We start from the raw sequence: 21127 nt of genomic DNA, 5'->3' as shown, positions 1-21127 counted from the left end.
TGATGTAAAACCTAGTGAGTAAAATGTGATGGATAGAACCTAGATTTATATTTAAATATTTTACTTTTACATTACCATTAAAAATTTAACTGCATAATTGAAGTTCTGTCATAACTGTTATAGTAAGTGTATATATTGTAATAAATTAAAAAAGGCAATGGTTATGTAACTTGAGATATTTTCATAATTTCCTTTCATTTTATATTTTTAAAAGTTATGTGATGTTCAAGTTTAAAGAAGAAATGTTTGTTCTTCAGTGATAGAAATTATTTGGTTAAGTGTGAATAAACATAGCATTATATGGTAAAAGAAATTTTTCAAAATATTGAAAGAATTGGCATCATATACAAAATGAATATTTGTATTCATTTTCATAAATGTCAAATCATCAAAATTTAAAAGCTTTCTTGACTTTCAAAAATGTATATTTGTGCTAGATTTGCATTGTTTTTATAACTGACTTAATGTTATTGAAAGCATTATTTTCGAGAATGTTTTATATTATGATAAATTTAAAAAATCTCTATAATAGTATTATTATACATGTCATCAATTTATAAGAAACTATCTCTAGATTTTTTTTATCGTTCAATTTTTTACAATAACCTGGTATTGTTAAGGAAGATTGAGAATACTAATCAATATGAATTGAAAATTTTTCTTGTGTATGTTATAACTTTTGAAGTTGCATAGTGAATTATACACATTTAGTTGGACAAGACTTAACAGCTTTACAGTATATGCTTTATGTAAGTACTGAAAATATATATGTGAAATGCTGAAGCTAAGAATGTTAAACAGTATCATTTAGGTGATTGCTTGACAGAATGAGATCCATTACAGTTTTTCTATAAATGAACTATTTACATTTAAACAAAATATCTAGATTTGCAAAATGCTGCTTTTTTTTTCATGTAGAAGGTGACTTTTGTTCAACAACTGTTCAATAAATGTGAAAATGCATTTGCATTTAGTCATCTGTTTCTTAGAAAAATATAGCTCTATTTTTTTTGCTTTTGTCAGATTTGATATATTGGGATTTAACAATTTGGGTTTCTAATCATGTAAAATTTCATTTCTTGTGTATTTTTTTCAGGAATTAATGACTTTAATATCACTTTCTTGGTTAGATTGTACTTTTAAAAATCTTTCAGTATTCATGATTAATTCTATTAGCATAGAAAAATATTTCTTACTTTCATTGTATTTGAAAATGTATCTACTGGTAAATATAGATCTTAGCAATTATGCTTTTTTGATAGTCTTCCCCAGAAATAAGTATGAGGATCATTTAGTAGTAGATTTCTGGCATTGAAATTGAAGCATTATGAACTTGGAGGTTGAAGAACTTGAAGGATTATGAACTTTTGAAAACTGATTTTTTTCTTCTTCTTGCACCATTCTATTTATGTATACTAGTTTGGATGAGTTGTTTTTTTATTCATAAGATGTGGAAGTTTGAGAAATAGAGTTCCATTTCAAGTGTAATTCTTGTTATCTGATTTGTATCCGTTTCCAATATCTGTATGTAGCAACAAAATAGAATACCAATTTTTCAGATTTTAATCCTAAACCAAAAGATAAAAGTTTTAGCCTTTGAGAAAAATCCACATATTTTTTTAAATTTAAATAGTTCATTAATTGGAAATCTATAACAAATTTCAATATGTTTAGCAATTACTTAAATGATTCTATTTAATATTCTCCTCTTGGCTATTGTTATAACTATTCTTTTATGAGTTTATTTAGTCAATTAACTTAGTATATGTTTAAGGATATATCTCTTTAAGTACAAGTGTAAATTATGTATTTGGTGTAAAATGTGTTTTGAAATTACTTTTAAGAATTCTTATAAAGACATAAAAATGCATTTTTAATTAATATTTATTAGAATGGATATCTTTTATTGTATTTCATCTGTCTGCAAAAAGAAATGAAAATTGTAAAATCTTTAAACAATACTAATGTATGCGAGTTTTTTCTTATGCTGAACTTTTAAAACAGGCCATATAAAGAAAATAATTTGATCTAGATTACTTGAATTTATATCATTTTCTGCAATAAAATCCAGCTGTTTTATTTTTTGAAATCTTTATTTGTTTAGACGTCTGAATTATAGTTTGATTTCTCTACAAATAATTTATAATGTGTGCGTACAAATGTGTAAATTTATCAAAGGTTTTTATTTTTTCAAATTAATGTACTGTAAGTAGTTTTTTTATTTTGCACATATTATTTATTAAAAACCATTTGATATTTTATTAGATACAAAATGGCATCTACAAATGATTTAATAGAAATGAGTCCTCAACAATCAAACATAACAGATGGAGATTCTGATTATGAAGATTTACCATCGCCTGATGTTGAAGATGATACTGATGAAATTTGCCATAATAATGGTAAGCTACGATATTTGCAGACAGTATCAATACAAATTTTATTTACAATAACATCCGGAGAATAAGCAATATGTTGGTGTAATTGCAATTTTTTATTTTTATTTTCTAAATGTGGTTTTAGTAATATTCATCAATTTTGAAAGTTGTAGAAAGTAATAGATTCCACAATTATGTATCTTATGTGCATATACTTATTTTTATATGTTCTTGAGAAAACAATTTAAAATAAATTCTTTTGTATTTACCCACTAATTAACTGCTAGGCAAGTTATATTAAACTTGTGTTATTCTTTGACAATTGTCGGAAGCGGCAAATATGATTCAAATGTCCCTACTTTTCTTTCAAGGTAAAACACAGGACATGAGTAAAAAAAAAAAAAAAATGTTTTTGATGTGGTAGTTAATTTGTTTAAATAAACAATGGAAGTTAAAATTTCTAATACGAGACATTGTAGCATGATATTGACTTCGACTTTATTAGTCTATTTTCATTTAATTAAATGTACACTTAGTTATGTATCAATGCAGAAAAATACACTTAACATCATCGTAAAACATGGATATAAACATATTTTCTATGAAACAATAAAAAGTATTATTCAAAAACTTTTTTAGAAGTATTTTGAAAAATTTATTGCAATTAGTGAAGAAAATTATATGTGGATGCTATCCCTGAAAAGCTTATGTTTCGAATTTTAAAATGATTTTTATGCAATAATTTAATTAAATTAATAAGGAAAAGAATAGCATTCAATTTATAAATAGTACACCATCCTTATAATCATTATCCAAACTGGAGAAATAAAAAGGATTTAAAAAAAATAAAATATCAAATTTCTTGTTGTAGTTGTTATTCTGAATGTTTTATATCGGAAAGTGATATATATATATCTTTAAATATTTTCAGATTACACACTTCCTAGTTTCATCAAAATTCATGATGTGCCTTTAGCTTTCAAAGATCCATCTGTAAACATGTTGATACCTGGCTGTCCAGTAAATGTCAGAATTGTAGATATTGAGCGCCATCCTGCAACTCATATGCTTAATCCAAATTTGTAAGATTTTTCCCCCCCTATGTATTAAAAGATTCAGAAGAGTGAATTTAATTTTATTTAAGTGCTAATAAATTAAATCTGCTACTATTACAGGTATGTTTTGGAATTGCAACATGGCCCTTATCAGTGGACTATAAAGAAACGGTACAAACATTTTCAGCATTTACATCAGCAGTTGAGCCTTTTTAGGGCAGGTTTATCAATTCCTATTCCTACTAAAAGGTATGTTGTATGATTCTCTATTCTTATCTTATCATAATTTGTGTTTTTAAACAGTTAAGAATTTATAATGGAAATTAGTTTTCCAAAATACATGATTATTTTGAAAATACCTCTTTTATTTCAGTTTCTAATATAAATAATTTGAATATACCACAAATATTTCCAAATATTTCGTAGTTTAGTTTTCATATGAAAAGATTTTTATTCACACAGTAATTTAATTAAATACCTTCATTCTTCACTTTTAATTAGTTGAAATTTACTTCATGGAAAACATTTTCACTGAATATTTTATAATTATGTTAACATCTAATAAGAGATTTTGAATGAAATTCTGACTCTTTCAAGATTTACATCACATTCTTTCCGAGATAAATTTTTATACATCTTTCTAAAATGTAAGGTTACTGAATTTTTTTAAAATTAAATATAATGGCCTGAAAAATTCTAATATTTTTATGTTCTAAAATATATATTGTGAAATGATCTAATTGATGTAATATTTTGAATATTTGTATATTGAATATTTGAATATTGTAATATTTTGAAAGTTAAATCCTTTACCTTGTACTAGCACAGTTAAGTCAAGGTTGGTCCTTTTGCCAGTAAAACTTGCATCCAACCAACCTATACATTATTAATAATAGGGGATAAATGTAGATATTTCATATTAAAGTGTTTCATTTCTTTCCTCTATAATGATGCTACTTGATTAATGACTTAAACTAAGCTTTCATAATTTTTTGCTGTTGTATGACATAACATGATGTAAATAAAATAGTATATATTTAAAAATATATATATATAAATATTATACATTTTGTCTATATATAAAAGAGAGCGGTAGTATGAGTTAGTTGATTCTTGAATTTTTAAGCTTCCTTCTTGCTTAAGCTTCTTATATATATATATATATATATATATATATATATATATATATGTTATGTTATGTTATGTTATTATGCTAGTTTTTCCTTTGATAGTTATAACATTTTGAATGTATGTGTTGAGGATTGGATATAAATAAGAAAATTGATATAAAGTATATTTTTCTCTAAGCACATAAAAACAATTTGTTTCTGAATGAAAGTACTGCTTAGCAGATAATGATATTTCAAATTTAATGTATATTTATAATGAATTCTTTTGCTAAACATAATTGTTAACTATTGAATGTTCTCTGATTGATTATTTTTCACATCATAAAAGAACTTATTCTTCTTGAAATTATTCAAAATGAAAGTTCAATTTTGCTGATGGGGAGAAGAGATAAATTCTTAGTGTTTCTTCCTAAGGGTCAAAATTTTATGTACACTTGGCTGTAAAACTTGAAATTCTCGCCCCCTTCCCATTTCTGTTATTGACAAAACCAAAATGAAAGTTTGTATTATTTCTGTGTAATGGTTATGGCAGGATATTTAGTTGTTTAAAATTGTGTTGTTAAAAGGAGAAAAATTTTATTGAGGAGGCTGGAGAAGTGAATCAAGTGTATGTGCTGTAAGATTGTACACTCTTTGTTTGTAAACATTTTTTTTTTTTGTGAAAGAATGATTTTTTAAAAATTGCTACATACTCTATTTCTTTCTGAAGTTTCAAATAATGGCAGTGCATTTTTAATTTTAAAGAATTATTTTTTATTGAAATAAAGGTAGTTAACTTAAAAATTTCATAATAGAATGAATTATGCTCTTTACCTTTATATGTATTACAATTATCAAAACATTTTGTTCACAAAAGTTTTAAATGATACAGAATTTTTCTATGATTTAAGGATATATATAATAAATATGCATAAGTATATTATAATAAATATGCATAAGATGTTAAAAATAATTTATTGCATTTAGTATTACAGCTTATTTTTTCACTTCATTACATTCAAATATAAATACTTGAATATATTACCATCTTTCATTATTTGTTTCTCAGACATAAAGCTCGACGGAAAAGTTGTCGCAAAGTTGATAGAAGACGCCTTCCACGATTTCCAAAAAGACCAGATGCATTACTTACTAGTGATAAAATTCCTGTTCGTGCCGTGAGTTTTACTTTTCTCCTATCTATATTTTGTCTGCATTGCATTTATTTATAAAACTGCAAATCAAAAATTGGAAATTATTTTTGATTTGTAAATTTTTTTTTAATAAATGTTTTTTTTTAATTCCTAGAAATTTTCAGCATGTTGAGCTATTATTAAAAGTGTCTTTTATAAAAAATTTTATTATTTTAATATGTGAATTTTATTATGCTATTAGTATATATAAATTTATTAGCATGTGTGCTTTAGTCCATCATTTGTTTTGATTCCAAACTTGTAATAAGTGTATTGTTCTGTACCGCTTAACTGTTCTGTATGTTTGTTTACTTTATCCTCTTAGTAATTTTCCCACATTTTGAGATGTTATATTACATTTTTTAAAATATTATATTGCTATTAATTGAAACAATTTTTTTGCATGCTACTTGATTGACAAAAAGAATTTCTTTTTTTGTAAGTCTTATGTGTATCTTTATTACAGTGTAAATAATTATCAAAATCATGTAGTTCTTAGAAGCTTTCTATAAATGTTCATCAGAAAAATTATAAATTTACACTGCAATTTATAATTTTTCTGATAACAAAATTGATAATAACAAAATTTTTGCAAAATTTAATAATTGAAATTTATATTGCAAAAAGTGCAACTTCTAGATTGAAGATCTAGAAAATGGTGGGATATGGAAATTGTGATAGTATGGATTTTTTTTTTTTTTTTTTTTTTTACTGATAATCCACCAATCTTTCTTTTAAGAATATTTTATGTTCAAAAAAATTGTCAGATTTGTTTAATATAAATTCATAACTAAGTGACTATTAGGATCTATTAGTAGTGAAATGTGTATAATTAAATATGTTAATATGTATAATATTTAATTTATGCTGTCTTTAAAGAACTGGATTTCAATTTTATGCACAAGCTGTTTAATTGTACATATTGTATCTTGCACTCATGAGAAATTTACTGTAATTAATTAATAATCAAATAGAGTGATGTTGGAATAAGCAGAGGCATAACTAAAATGTTTTAAAAAAGTTTAGTCTATTAGAATGTTTTTACAAGTTTGATTTGTCATTTTTTATAAAAATACCTTTGCTAAAAACAAAACTAATCTAAAGGTTTCAATTTTGCTTTAGGAACAGCTAGAAGAATACTTAAAAAATATTCTAAGAATACCATTGTACAGAAATCACCATGAGACGGTATATATTATTTTTATTCATCTCTTTAGTGTCAATATTATTTTAAAAATAGATTTATTAATTTGCACTTACGTTTTATAACTTAATAATCTTTCAGTGATATTAAACTTTGAAATAAACATTCTAGATGGATTTCTTGGAAATTTCACCCCTTTCATTTGTAAACTGCTTAGGAAAAAAGCGAAAAGAAGGTTTAATTCAAAAACGTTCTGGTGGGCATAGAACATCAACTGGATGTTTTCGTCTAAAGCGAGGCTTCATTGATTGGTGTGGACGCTGGAGATGGAGGTAAGTTCTTGGATGAAGAGATTTATGAATGCTGTGATACTTACAGCATTCATAAATACTCATATATTTCTGAAAATGTACATATTTCTTTTTATATATATATAAATGCTTGTCATATATTAAGAATAGATTTTATTAGGAATTAATAAATGTTTTGTTTTTATGTTTGTGAACTTGTGAAACATTGTTTATTATTATTATTTTAAAGATAAATCAAGTTTTTAAATGCCATATATTGCATATGTACATTATAAGATTAAAAGAAATATTTGTTTTTAATTAAAAAAAAAATGGCAATCGTAAAACAGTTTTGTATCTTTAAATCTACTTCATAAATCACTTGCCATTTTGCCTATTTTAAATAAAAATTATTATCTACTTTTGAGAGCAATACCACTTTGAGAGAAAGACCACATAAGTTTTTATATTAATTTCAAGTTTATAATTTATTCACATGTATGACATATTGAATTTTTTTTTTCTTTGCATTGAATGTTTTTCAATATTTTGTTATTTGAAATAATTATGAGAAATAATTTCAATTAGATATTTGATGAAAAAGATGCAGTTTAACTATTGAATAAAAAAATTTCAAAAATCAGAATTTCCAAAATTAATAAAGTTTGTGTGTCTAAATGATCTGAATTCTGTAAAAACACTACATTACTGAATTGCATCCATCAATATATATATATTTTAAGTCTTTCAAGCTTTTTGTATTTTATTTCATTTGATGCAATGCCTTTCTAAATATTAGATTAACTTTCCTTAACTGTATGTCATCCATTGCATTTAGAAGGTTGAAAGAAGTAATTATAAACTGATCCATTTGGAAGAGAGATCCTCCTCTCTCTCCCCCCCCCCCCCAAAAAAAATAAGGTCGTCTTAGTTCTATTACTAACTCATAATCTTCTGTGCAAATGATTTTTAATTTATGATTATATTTTAAAATAATGGCAAAATAATAGTAAAATATAGAATTTAAAAGTGGAAAAGTGTTCAGATACAGTCAATTTACAATTATGGCATATATGTCTGTTAAATTATTATGAAACAAATAGTTGTGAATTTTTCATAATATAATTTTAATTAAATGTAAAATGTTTATAGATGGCTACTTATCAAAGACCATTTTGTTGCATATGTGAAACCTGATGATGGGCGGGTGAGAAGCATTTTGTTAATGGACCAAGGATTTCGTGTGGAATGTGGTTTTGTTAACACTGGCATTCATCATGGACTACAAATCTCCAACCTCTCCAGGTGAATATATTTTTTCTTAATAATTAGTGCTTAAATCTATATTCAGTTGACCTTTTTAAATATTTTTATACAGTTTTCTCCATTGGGTTATTAGCATGAATATTTAATCCCCCCCTGCTATTATAATATTTCACTTTTAAATTATGGATGAATATTTTATCAAGCACTTTTAGGTAAACAAAAGTGATTTTATAAGATCTGTATAATTTAAGAATTTTGAATGGTATTATACAGTTGAAGCAAAATATTATTTTATTAGAAAATGAAAGCCAAATTGTCTCATTTCAAGAAAGCTAAATTGTTTCATTTCACTTCTTTATTCTATTTATTAACTTAATTAGAAACATTATAAAATTTTAAAAGAGTTTTTCTGAAATCACCATTCCAAATTATTCAATAAGTTGTTTATTCTCTTAATTTTTAAAAAATAGGATATCATGATTTTAAAAATAAATATGAATTTCTGTTGTATTTAAAATGTCTCTAATTTGACAGCAACAAATAGCATTCTTGAATTAAAAAAGGTTTTATGATTAAGTTTGAAGCCAAACGGTATTCAACTAATTATATAAATTAAATTTTTTGCATAATTGTAAGTGTTAATTGGAAGAATGTATGTGCCACAAAGTCTGTAAAATATGGAAATGTTGTGTGCAATTTATGGAGATATCTCTGTTAATGCTGTTCATTATAATGCTGTGTTGCTAAAATGTCTGTATATTGCTGATTATCAAATAATTGAATCTTTATCTAGAAGATCTGAACATATTTAGTTTGAGTTTTGTTTCTGTCTTACAACAACTACATAATTGAATTGTTATTCCATGTAAGGTGTTTCTGTATGTCTCATTGCACAGACTCGAGTTTGGCACAGCTTGGCCAATATTGGCCCTTGTACCATAAAAAAAACAATCAAATCAAAATCATTACTCAAAAAATGACAATACATTAACTTTTACAGACATTTATTGGTAAGATGTTGGACTAGAAGAAAAGCTAGAGAATGGTCTGAATCTCTACTTGATGCAGCTAAAACAACAGCTCGTGACTTTACTCAGCCCAATCGTCATGGATCTTTCAGTCCTGTGAGAAATAATTCTGAATGCAGATGGTTTGTGAACTTAAGATATTTGTCCTTGCATTTTTTTCTTTTTTGCTAGAATTTAAAGCAGTTTTGCTTACATGAATTAAATTGGTTTATTGATGGGATTAAATATTATCGAGAGTAAAATATTTTTCTAAAGATTTGGAAATTAGTGATACAGTTATATACCTTAAACATTTCTCAATAATTATGTTGTTCATTTCTACTTTTTTCTTAAATCCATAGAATTCATTACATTCTATTTTATTGATTTGTTTGTTTTTAATTTTCATTTTAATTTGAGAAAAGTTTTAATTTGATGCTCTATATAATTGCTTGTCTACATAGAATTTTAGAGTTATTTCTGTTGAAAGCACTTTTCTTATTTGAATTTCATGGCATGTTATAATGTTATATTTTTCATTTCATACTTAATTAGATGTATTATAATTGTTTTCATAATTTCTGGTAATTTTTTTAATTACTAATACTTTAAATAATTTATTAAATGCTGTTATATTTGTTAATGTTTTTTTAGTATGAAATATTTTAATATCAAGATTTATACAAGACAGAATAATTATATGAATTCTCAAGTAATACCTTTTATGTACTATTTGTATTATATGGAAGAATAATGATTAAAAAAGCCTACCAGCAATAAATAATTTTAATCATTTCTTTTAATGACTGTTAAGTTTTCTTCACATTTTAGTAATAGAATATAGGATTTTTTTTTTAAAAGAAAGCAATAATGTAAATGCTCATCTTTTTAAAGGTTTATTGATGGTGCTACATATTTTGAAGCTGTGGCTGATGCATTAGAGAAAGCAAAAGAGGAGATTTTTATTGCAGATTGGTGGCTGAGCCCTGAATTGTATATGAAAAGACCAGTGATGCAAGGAGAAATATGGCGTTTGGACCATATTCTCAAAAGAAAAGCTGTATGTTTTCAGCTAATTTTTAAAAATCTTATGAATTTCTTTTTACAGTATATATTTTAATATTCAGACTGCTCATTCTTTTTATATCTAATTTCTAAATTATTAGAGATTGGTATATATTTTCCATTGGAAAATATGTTTTAAATGAAGTAAAATGTTTTGTTTTTTGAATCAATAAATATACTGCTAAAAAATACTATAAAGTTTAAACTTTTGACAAAATTTTCTTTGTCCTATTAGTCATATTTAATAATATATTTTCTAAACACAAATATTAAAAAGAACAAAACTAAATATTTTTACTCTTTTGCAATAAAATTTATTGAGGTATAATGCTTTGAATGCAATTATTTCAAACAATTTTAAGACTATTGCAATAATCGCTTTAAGGAGGATCCATCAGTCAATGCACAGCAATTCCTCAAGGCAACCATTCATTGATCTAAAATTCTGCAGCCATGATTAGAGCAGACATTCTCTATTTTTTTTCAGGTTCTTTAAAAAAATTTACCTAAGAATAATAACATAATTTATTAATAATTTTTTGTTATGAACTTATATTATTCTTTATAACTGTTGAGCACATATTCTTTATAACTGTTTTTCATTTAACAGTACATAATCTGAACTTAAATGATTGATTACAAATCAGAATTTAAATTATTGATTGTAAAATTAAAATAATGAATAATTTAATGTGAATAAAAGAATAAAACTAAAATGTAAAAAAAAAAAAAAAAGAATAAATTACACTTTTTTCTGTTAAATTAAAAACAGTATTCCAGGTTTAAGTTTCTATTTGATAAATTTAAACAACTTTTTTATTTAACATTAAATATATTTTTTTCCTTTAAGTTTTCCTCTTCATTTTTTATTCTTTTTTTTTAATTTTTATTTTGTGTGTTGCACAGCTTTATTACATTTGACTCTTGTGCCTTAAAATAAACTAATTGTATTACTTCTTTTTATTGAATCATAGCTGTTTGCAGACCATTTCAGCATTCTTTTGTATAAATCTTTTATTTATTTAGCAACAAGGAGTAAAGGTCTTTGTACTGCTTTACAAAGAAGTTGAATTAGCTCTTGGAATAAACAGTTTATATAGCAAGCAGCAACTTGTAAATATGCATCCCAATATTAAAGTAAGTTCAGAATTTATTTAAGAAAGCTTCATGAATTTTTAAAATTAGAATTCATTTTATACTCAATTATTTTTATGTATAATGGTTTTCACGTTTCTTTACATGTGCTTGTAATAAAAATTTGATATTTCATAAAGGTTTTGCGACACCCTGATCATGTTACAAATGGTACTTTACTGTGGGCCCATCATGAGAAATTGGTTTGTGTGGATCAAACTTATGCTTTTGTTGGTGGAATTGATCTTTGTTATGGCAGATGGGATGATTATCAACACAGGTTTGCATTTTTATAATTTTAAATGTATTAATGTAATTATAGAAATAGTTTAGTACAATGAAAATTATTTTTTACTTTATAACTTTGATCTAAAATTCAGTATAATATCTGTTTACTATTGTTGGGTTTGTAACATGAAGGGTTTTATTTGTCATTATCCTTAACTAGGTGGACTTTTGTACAAAAGTTATAAAATCAGCTACTTTTAATGAATTTTATTGTAGAAAGACTACTGCAAATATTTTGTTGGATTCTGGAGAATGAGTTCAATAGATTTAATAAATATGCCATATGCTATTACAATAACTAATAGTATGCTGTTGTACTTTTATTTGTAGATTTTGTAAAAAAATAATATTTGGCTTGAATGCTATTGCCATTAATCTCTCATTACAATTTAAATAGATATTGCTTATTGATATTTATAGAAATAAATCTGATAAGAAAGGAAAGTAACATATCTTCATATATCGCTTTGGGAAATTTAGCATTATATTTATCATTAAGTGCATTGTGCAAATAGCAAAAATGCTATTTTCTGGGGGAGGGGGAATTCTGTTCATCCAGAAAATGTGAAAATACGATAGAGATTTAGATTTTATTTTTAGTCTCTTTGTTTTTTCATGTGTTAAATTACCACAGCTAATCTAGCATCTGAAAAAAAAAATTAGTTTTTAGATTAACATTGCTATTTATTATGAAAAATAACTTTTTCAAAAGCTCTTTATCGTCATTTATATATTGCCTATTTTGCAGGCTGACTGACCTTGGTGGAGTTGGTAGAAAAATTAGCCAAGGAACCTTGTATGAAGATGCAAAATCTTTGAAGGCAACACCTTCTCCACAATTAAGAAGGTCTCATTCCATGTCTGAGATAGGAAATGAGTTTAGTGGACTTAAACTCATTGAGGTATATAAATGCTTTCATACTTTTACTTGAAGATGGGGAAATGATTATTTACAATAATATCTTTATTATGTTTTGATTTTTTTTCTAATATTTAATTTTTTTAAATATTAATAGTAGTATGTTTTGTTTTTTTTTGTTTTTTGTCTTGTAGTAAAATAAATCCTATGAACGTAATTACTTTCTTAATATCCTTGCATTTAAATCTTCTGACAATTTTGACTTAGAAATTTATAAAAGTTCTTTATAATAATAATAATAATAATAATTGAAAATTTATTGTGCAATTGGATTTTAGTACTTGCAAAATTTTGTTCCAATTCTAATTTGGATTACCAACATTTTTTTCCTTTGTCATAATTTATACTTCTGAATTTTAAAACTTTTAAGTTCATTTTTTAATTCAATAACTTTTGATATTTAAAATTTGTTTTTGTGCTCTCTAATCTGAGCTGTTATCTCCTCCCTGCTTTTATTTAATTGTTCCTCCAACTAACATAGTATTTAAAATTAGTTCGCCATTCTCTCCGTCCCCAGCCTACCCCACTTATTGCAGCAGACAAAAGCAAAACAGATTCCTCAGAAAACCTTGGAACAATCAAAATCAATATAGAAGGAGCCACTCCAGCAGGTTCTCAGATTTTGACACCTTCACCTGAAGAAAAGAAAAATTCTTTAGATGATCTAGAATTCCCTTCATCACCTATGAAAGCTGTAGACAACGAGGAATGTGCAAGAAAAAAATATTTGTCACGGAAACTGAAAGCTAAACGTGTAATGCAAGCTGTTGTGGTAAGTAAATAAATTTGTAAATTTAATTTTGAAATTTTTTTTTAATGTACCTTTTTTTTTTGTAAAAAAAAAAAAAAAAAAAAATAGTAAGAGTTCTTAAAATTTTAATTTTTCACTTTTTAATCTCGTTTTTTATTTTATTTTTTGTAAAATTTGTGAAATGTATTAATATATATGGAATGAATATATATATTTTTAAGTGTTTACAGTATTTTTTCATGCAATCTAATACTACATTTAATATTTTAGCGATTACAAGGTTTAAAAAAGCAAGTTCATAATAAATCACTGGAATCCATCACTAATTTTGACAGGTATGATGAATATTTTCTTTTGTTTATGATTCTGTTTTATAATATGTACCAAACATTTTTCATTTATTGAACTGATTTTTTTAATGCCTGACTAGAAGAGATCTGCTTTTTCAAACAATATTTATAACATATAATTGAAATATTCAAATATACATACATTTAGTATATTCAGATTAATATGACATATAAAAGATCTTACATTTTTAATTATTTTGCTTCAATTATTTTTATATTTAAAAAAAAATTCATTTTGAAGTCTGCCATTTCTTTAATTCCATCCATATCCGTTAAATGCACAATTTATTTTCAGTCTGGATTTGCCTGATTCTGACATGAGAAGAACTAACAGTGAATTGGCATTGAATGAATTGGGTTTACAAGGAAGTGCAAAACTGTGGATAGGAAAAGATTATATCAATTTTATTATCAAAGATTTTGAGCATTTACATAAGCCTTATCAAGGTCTGAAAATTTTTTTTTTTTTATTTGGTTATTGAATTTATATAATGCAATAAAAGCTTTCTTTGTAACATAATTAAGGATTTCTAACAAAATGGACTATTACCAATAAGAAAAATATATTAATTAATTTGGATTCAAAATGCGACAATTTTCTTATTTTAGCTTTGTGTACTACTTAACTTAAGCTTACAGTATCATAATATTGGTTTGCTTTTTGATAAAATTTTTTTATCATTTCAAATATCATTATGCTTTAAATATCAGACAATATTATTAAATTTTAAAATATTTTCAAATTAAAAAAAATATTCAAATATTTAAATATTCTGTAACACCTGATAATAACTGCAGCATTTTATTTAAATAACATTCTTGAATAACTATATATAATGTAAAATATTGTATTTATATGAGTATATGAAAGTAAAATATTATTCTTATTTTTAGATTTGTTACAATATTTTATATCTTGATTAATATATGTTCCATGCCATGACCTCTCAACCTTCATATCAATGACTTACTAAATCTGTAACAAGGCTGAAAATACTTAAACCATTTTAAGAAGTTAATATAGGATTTTTATGATAAACTTTCTTGTTAAGAGAATAAAAGATACAACATATGCATTTAATTGAGGAATAATTTATGCATTAGTTATCCAGAGTATATGCCACTTTATTAAATACATAAAATATTTTAAAAGATTTTTTTTTTCAAGAAATGAAAATTAATAAATTGTTTCAAAACAACATAGTAAATATTTAAGAGATTTTACTGTACATTATCATTAAAATTATCTAATAAAATTGAAATTACTGGAAAATTTATATTTATTACTTTTCTAATGGTAATAATCAGTTTGTTTTTTTAAAAATCAATGATCTCCTCCTGTTTGATACAATTTAAATTTGTTTTGAAGTAAAAATTCTTCTCTCTCTGTCAACTCACACAAAAGTGAATTTACTACATAGGATCACAATATTTCTTAATAATATATTATAAATCACAAATAAAATAGTTGTAAAGAGATTAATCAAAAATAAAACAGATAGACTTAAGTACTAAAAGATTCATATTAATGTCAAAACTAATTCTATCTGCAAAGAAAAAAAAGTATGCAAAATATTAGATTGTAGTAGATGTAACAATATGAATAAGTATGAATTTTGTAATGCATGTTTTGGGAAAAGTAGAATGAATGCAATTAAAAAAAAAATATACAAAATAAATCTATAAAATTTTTTTTCCAAATATGATAGAAAGTAAAGTAAAGAATTCTCTATTGCATCATCTCTCTCTCTAGTAAAGTCTCTATTTCATTATCATTTAAAATAATTATAAATAAGGCTCAGGGTCAAATTAAAAAAAAAAAAAAAGACTTAAATTTGTCAAAACCAGTTTTCAGTCATGGTGATAAGTGAATCTTTCAAGAAAAAGATCCAGTGATCCTGACATTGTTGTCACCAACTTTTGAAATATACAATTGTGGTTATAGCAAAATTTTAAATACTTATAAAAATAAAATTATCTTTAATTATAATAAAGAATGGCTTACATTTCTTTTATTACATGTATTTTTAAATTTCATTGAAAATCCACAACTTTTTTATATATGAAGAAACAATCCTGAATTCCAATTCTGTATTTTTATAATATTTTATATATAATTAGTAATAAATGTACATAATGCCTGTATTTTTGGTTATTTATATATAATAAAAGAAAATCAAAAATATATTCATTATGAAATTTTAATTAAAATCTATTTCCGAAAACAAACTAAAATTTTAAACTAAATTTTTATAATATTTTTATATTTACTAATTTGGTTATATGTATATAATTCTGAAGGGAATATATTAATACTCTGTATAGGATACAGTTAGTTACTTTATAAAATATTAGTTAATTTTTAATTGATAAATAGTATTTTAAAATTTTGTGTGACTTTTCATAGTTTATTTAATTATATTTCATTATTAAAAATCTTAAATAACTTAATTTTATTTGATAGATTTTTATAATATTTTTATTATTTACTTAAATAATAAATTTAATGATAAAAGTATAATGTTTTGTTTATTATTTTGAATCTATTTATTTGAAGAGTAGGTACATAACAAATGTATTGTATGGCACCAGAAGAATAACAAAGTTAAAAATTTTTTTTAATTAAAAGACTTTTTATAAGAATTTATTACTTTCAATTCAGATTTTAAAAATAAATTTCAATAGTATTTCTATTTTTATTGAAATTAAGTTCTCTTTTATAAAAGGATTTATGTTTTAATGATTCTGTAATATGCTGCTGCTAAAATTGCTCATAAATTGCACAGTATTTAAATAAATGTTGTTGAGTGTTGCTAATATATGCTTGGTAAAATATTCTGTGTTATAAAATATGTGTATTTTTAATTTATTTCAGATCTGATTGATAGGCATACTACACCAAGAATGCCTTGGCATGATATTGGGTGTTTTGTTCAAGGAGCAGCAGCAAGGGATGTGGCACGCCATTTTATACAGAGATGGAATTTTACAAAAGTATGTGAATATGTATATTATACTACTTACTCTTTTGTAATTGGTCTTAAGTTCTTAAATCTAATATTAATTTTGTGAACTAAAAATAAGTTAATCTGTATCCATCTGAAATTGAAATTTATCAAAACACTGTCATAAAGATTGTAATTTTATGCTTAGATTTTATTTTTATGCATATATTTACATTTTGGCTTCAAGTTAATTATTATATAATACATTGAAATTCTTTTTAGTTATCTTCAGATTTAAAGTTTTGAATATTTTTGAATTTTGCTTAGTAAAATATTATTCAGTTATCTTGTTTAAAAATCAAGATGTTTCAAAATAAATTCATTGATAATGTTTTAAGAAAAATTCCTTGATATATGCTCTTAAAAGAATTGAAACTCTTAAATTATATATTGATTCAAAATAAGGTATTAACGACATCACATTTAAGTAACATTTTAACATTGGTCAGTAAATATGGTAATGGAAAATGATAAAACTTTGTTACAATAAATATGTCATTAGTCATGTATTGAAATTCATTTATTGTTTTCTTTGATCTTAGAAGCATGAGGGAAAATCTTGCTTAAGTGTAAAATATATGTAAATAAGAGATCTTCTGAATTGAATGTTTAAGCTATTCACATTATTATTATTTTCATTGCTATTTTTTATATTATTATTATGAACTTCAGTAATAAGATTTCATTTATCTCACAGTTTGAAAAAGCGAAATATTATGACAGATACCCATGGCTTATTCCAAAATCATATGAAGGATGTGAAAATTATCAGCGTTTGAGCATCAGTTCGACTAAAAACCTATTTTGTGCAAACTGTCAGGTAAGTGTATAGTTTTAATTTTACTGCTAATAAATTTGTTTTGCAACTGATGTTTATTAGAAAATTAGCATAAAAATAATATTTAGATGTTCATTTTAAATATTTGAGTGTATATCAGTAAAGTGAATAAACAGGATAACATGTGCATATTTATATATGTTTTCAAATAGGGAATTCACTTACAAATTTATTAGCAGAATTTCAAAAATATTACTAGACCATGGAAAAGTTGTACATCATCACAAAATAATAATAATTATAAAAATAAAGAAGATTTCAATGATTATTTCTTAACATCAAAGCATGGTATTGTTCTAAGCTTGATTTTGTTTACTTTTTTATTTTAAAATTTATTCTTAATAATAAACAGCAATAATATGTATACTAAAAATGTAAGTAATATTGTCATAAGTCCAACAGCAGTAGACAATGAAAAGTATTGTTGCAAAATGTACTTAAAAGTTTATCTGAAAAAATTATTGAAGATGGGGAAAAACATTATATAGAAAATCTGGCATTACTAAAAAGATTCTAATTTATTTTCTTTTAAAATGGTTTGAAGGTGATTTTTTTTTGTTCGAAAAATATGTTCCAAGCGACAAAAATCCTTTAAAATTTAAAAAAAAAAAAAAAAAAAAAAAAAACACATCTGCTATAAAAGAAGTAAATACTAGCCAAATTTTTAATTTTAGTTGCAACAATTTGCACTGTAGAGGGTTTTGAACAACTTTTTTTCATATAAACGTGTTTATTCATTTAGAATATTGCTTGGTATAATTTGGAGAGGGTATGTGCTAGCCTATGAACATTATCAAATTAAAATAATTTGTAACCAAAAGAAATGAATCGTAGGCCAAACATGAGCAGAATTGAAAGAAGCATTATACTAAGAATAAAAAATGACACAACTAAACATTGCCACAGTCCACATTTATTATGTGATATTGGCACCTTTTGACAATGAATATGTTTACCAAAATTTAAAGCCACTTCTCTCAAAGCATGAGTATTTTTTTTTTTAAATCTCATTTTCATTGATGATTAAATAAAAGCAAATTTATCCATGAGAAAAAAAATATTTTAAGGCTTAAACGAATTAGTGAATAATATGATGGACAATTTAGCTTCTCTGTAGTTTCTCAATGACAAATTTAATTCCAGTGACAACTTTTATGTTTTCTTCGTTGATGCCTTTATTATCTTATTCCTGATTTCAAGCAGACAGACAGCCAACATGCACATTTTCAGTTTTTTGACATCAGATTACCAAGTGGAAATCATTACATTCCCTTGTTCTAAATTATCTTTAAATGCTTCAAGGCATTGATTCAAGACAGCTTTGTAAAGATTACTCAATCATACAAATTCATTCTTCTTGAGAAAAATTGATCCTATTTACAATACACAAATGATCTTTAAACACCAGCATGAAAGTTAACAGTTTAAACTATAACTTAAACTGTAAGTGATATATTCATATTAACTGTATATTGATAAGTTAAACTGTAAGTGATATATTCATATTAACTGTATATTGATAAGTTAAACTGTAAGTGATATTTATGATAGGACACTGATGCTATTTGTTGTTAATATATCATTAATATCTATGTTAATATTACCATACTTTTTAGATATTTGGATTTTATTTTTGGATCACTTTTCACATTGTAATACAATAACTAGTATAGTTTATTCTTAAAAATTCCATTCTTTTATTGAAATATTTTTGGTATATTTTAAAAATATTTTGGTGATTTCTAATTGGTTGTATAAAATTGTTCTTTTATTTAAAAAACTTTTTTCAGGTTCTTCGTAGTGTTAGTACATGGTCTGCTGGAATGAAAACTATGGAGCATTCTATACATACAGCTTATTTAGATGTCATTCGGAATGCTAAACACTATCTTTATATTGAGGTAAGAACTATTTAAAAAATGTAGTTTCATGAATGTGACCCATAAACATCTTTTCACTGTTAATATAAATCAGATTAACTGAGCTTTAAATCTGCAAAAAGAGTCTTTGATTTCAAAATAGATATTCTATTAGCATGAAGCTCTGATTGCTATTTGGGAAAAGAAGTTTACAAATAACAAAATTTCAAATTCCAACAGAAATGCAAATTTATATATGGCAACTTGAAATAAATATAAAATGTGAGCACAATATTTAAATTTATGATGAATGCACACATTTAATGATGGATGATTGCTAATTTATATAATTGATTAAAATATGCAATTGATGAAAAGAATTTAAGAGTTTTTATGAAGTCATTCAGCATATCTGATATCATTTTCTCCCTCAAATTAGTATTCATTTCCTAATAGTTATTTATTTTATTTTGCTTGAATGAACAAAACTGGCCTAATGAATATGAACTCAAAATACATGATATGTGGCCATAATTTATCATATATTTTACAAAAAAAATCTTAAAATGATACTTTTATTAAAATTTTTTCTGAACAAGCTTTCTTCCCCAGTGCATTGATGTAACATGTCCATTCTGTAGATTAAACTGGACAAAATAACATTGCCAGTGGAAATAGAAGTATTTATGTTCTAGAGGAAACAAACACTGTTTTCTTCTTATAGTTTATTTAGGAATTTAAAAACTGTCTGTTTTACTATCACAGGTTCTATTGCTGTTGAGTATTTAGGGCACAATATATTTAATCAAAGCTTTTATCAGTGGAGCAACATAAATATTTATATTTAGAAATTTTTAAACTTTTTTTTACTGTAAAATACTTTTTTTCAGTTTTAAAGTTCCTAAAAACACGTATTTTTAATTCTTATTATGCCAAATGAGGTTATACCAACAGTTTGATGTGTTATTCAATCCGGCATATGAAAGTATCATAAGAACTTCAGAATTTTTTTTTTTTTTTTTTGTAATATTTAGGCAACTGATTATTAAAGTCTAGTCTCTAAAATTATTGTACCTAAACTTCTTACTGCTATTTAAAAGATTGATATATGTATTTATTGAAATGTACTATAAGCATTCATTTCTATCTGCCTTACTTTTTGTGAAATAAATCAACTAATTATATATATTTTTTAATTTTTAAATTTGTAACTTAATTTTTTTTTTTTATTTATATAGAATCAATTTTTCATTACTCAATCTGCTGGTCACAGAGATGTACTCAATGGCATAGGGGAAGCACTCTTTCAGCGCATTTTATTAGCTCATAAGTATGTTTTTCTTATAAATTTTTCTAAGTTCTTTTGTAAAATATATACAATCAATTAATTTTGAAACTTGTTGTGGAAGAACTGAAGTTGTAGTTTTAAGTGTAATATTTAAGTAGCTACTGATCTATATGCAGTTTTGTAGCATT

General features: G+C 24.4%; 1 protein-coding gene across 2 annotated transcripts in view; it reads left to right on the top strand.

Annotated features, from left to right (window-relative positions):
- LOC129969035 (phospholipase D1-like) overlaps positions 1 to 21127 on the top strand; it is a 28716-nt gene that overhangs the window by 913 nt on the left and 6676 nt on the right. The window contains exons 3-21 of one of the 2 annotated variants that reach the window (XM_056083433.1): positions 2266 to 2402; positions 3310 to 3460; positions 3554 to 3682; positions 5612 to 5720; positions 6858 to 6923; positions 7051 to 7211; positions 8322 to 8474; positions 9436 to 9585; positions 10337 to 10502; positions 11534 to 11644; positions 11782 to 11921; positions 12678 to 12831; positions 13330 to 13620; positions 13870 to 13934; positions 14245 to 14396; positions 16825 to 16943; positions 17652 to 17774; positions 19583 to 19693; positions 20890 to 20981. In XM_056083433.1, the coding sequence (XP_055939408.1) occupies positions 2273 to 2402; positions 3310 to 3460; positions 3554 to 3682; positions 5612 to 5720; positions 6858 to 6923; positions 7051 to 7211; positions 8322 to 8474; positions 9436 to 9585; positions 10337 to 10502; positions 11534 to 11644; positions 11782 to 11921; positions 12678 to 12831; positions 13330 to 13620; positions 13870 to 13934; positions 14245 to 14396; positions 16825 to 16943; positions 17652 to 17774; positions 19583 to 19693; positions 20890 to 20981 (2573 nt within the window). In that variant the 5' untranslated portion in view covers positions 2266 to 2272. The remainder of the gene's footprint in view (positions 1 to 2265; positions 2403 to 3309; positions 3461 to 3553; positions 3683 to 5611; positions 5721 to 6857; positions 6924 to 7050; positions 7212 to 8321; positions 8475 to 9435; positions 9586 to 10336; positions 10503 to 11533; positions 11645 to 11781; positions 11922 to 12677; positions 12832 to 13329; positions 13621 to 13869; positions 13935 to 14244; positions 14397 to 16824; positions 16944 to 17651; positions 17775 to 19582; positions 19694 to 20889; positions 20982 to 21127) is intronic. The other variant, XM_056083434.1, reaches the window with a different exon arrangement.

This window comes from Argiope bruennichi, chromosome 5 (assembly GCF_947563725.1).
Source record: "Argiope bruennichi chromosome 5, qqArgBrue1.1, whole genome shotgun sequence".
NCBI classification, from domain to species: Eukaryota; Metazoa; Arthropoda; class Arachnida; order Araneae; family Araneidae; genus Argiope; species Argiope bruennichi.
Note: the sequence above shows the minus strand (reverse complement) of the source record. Positions and strands in the feature narration are given on the sequence as shown.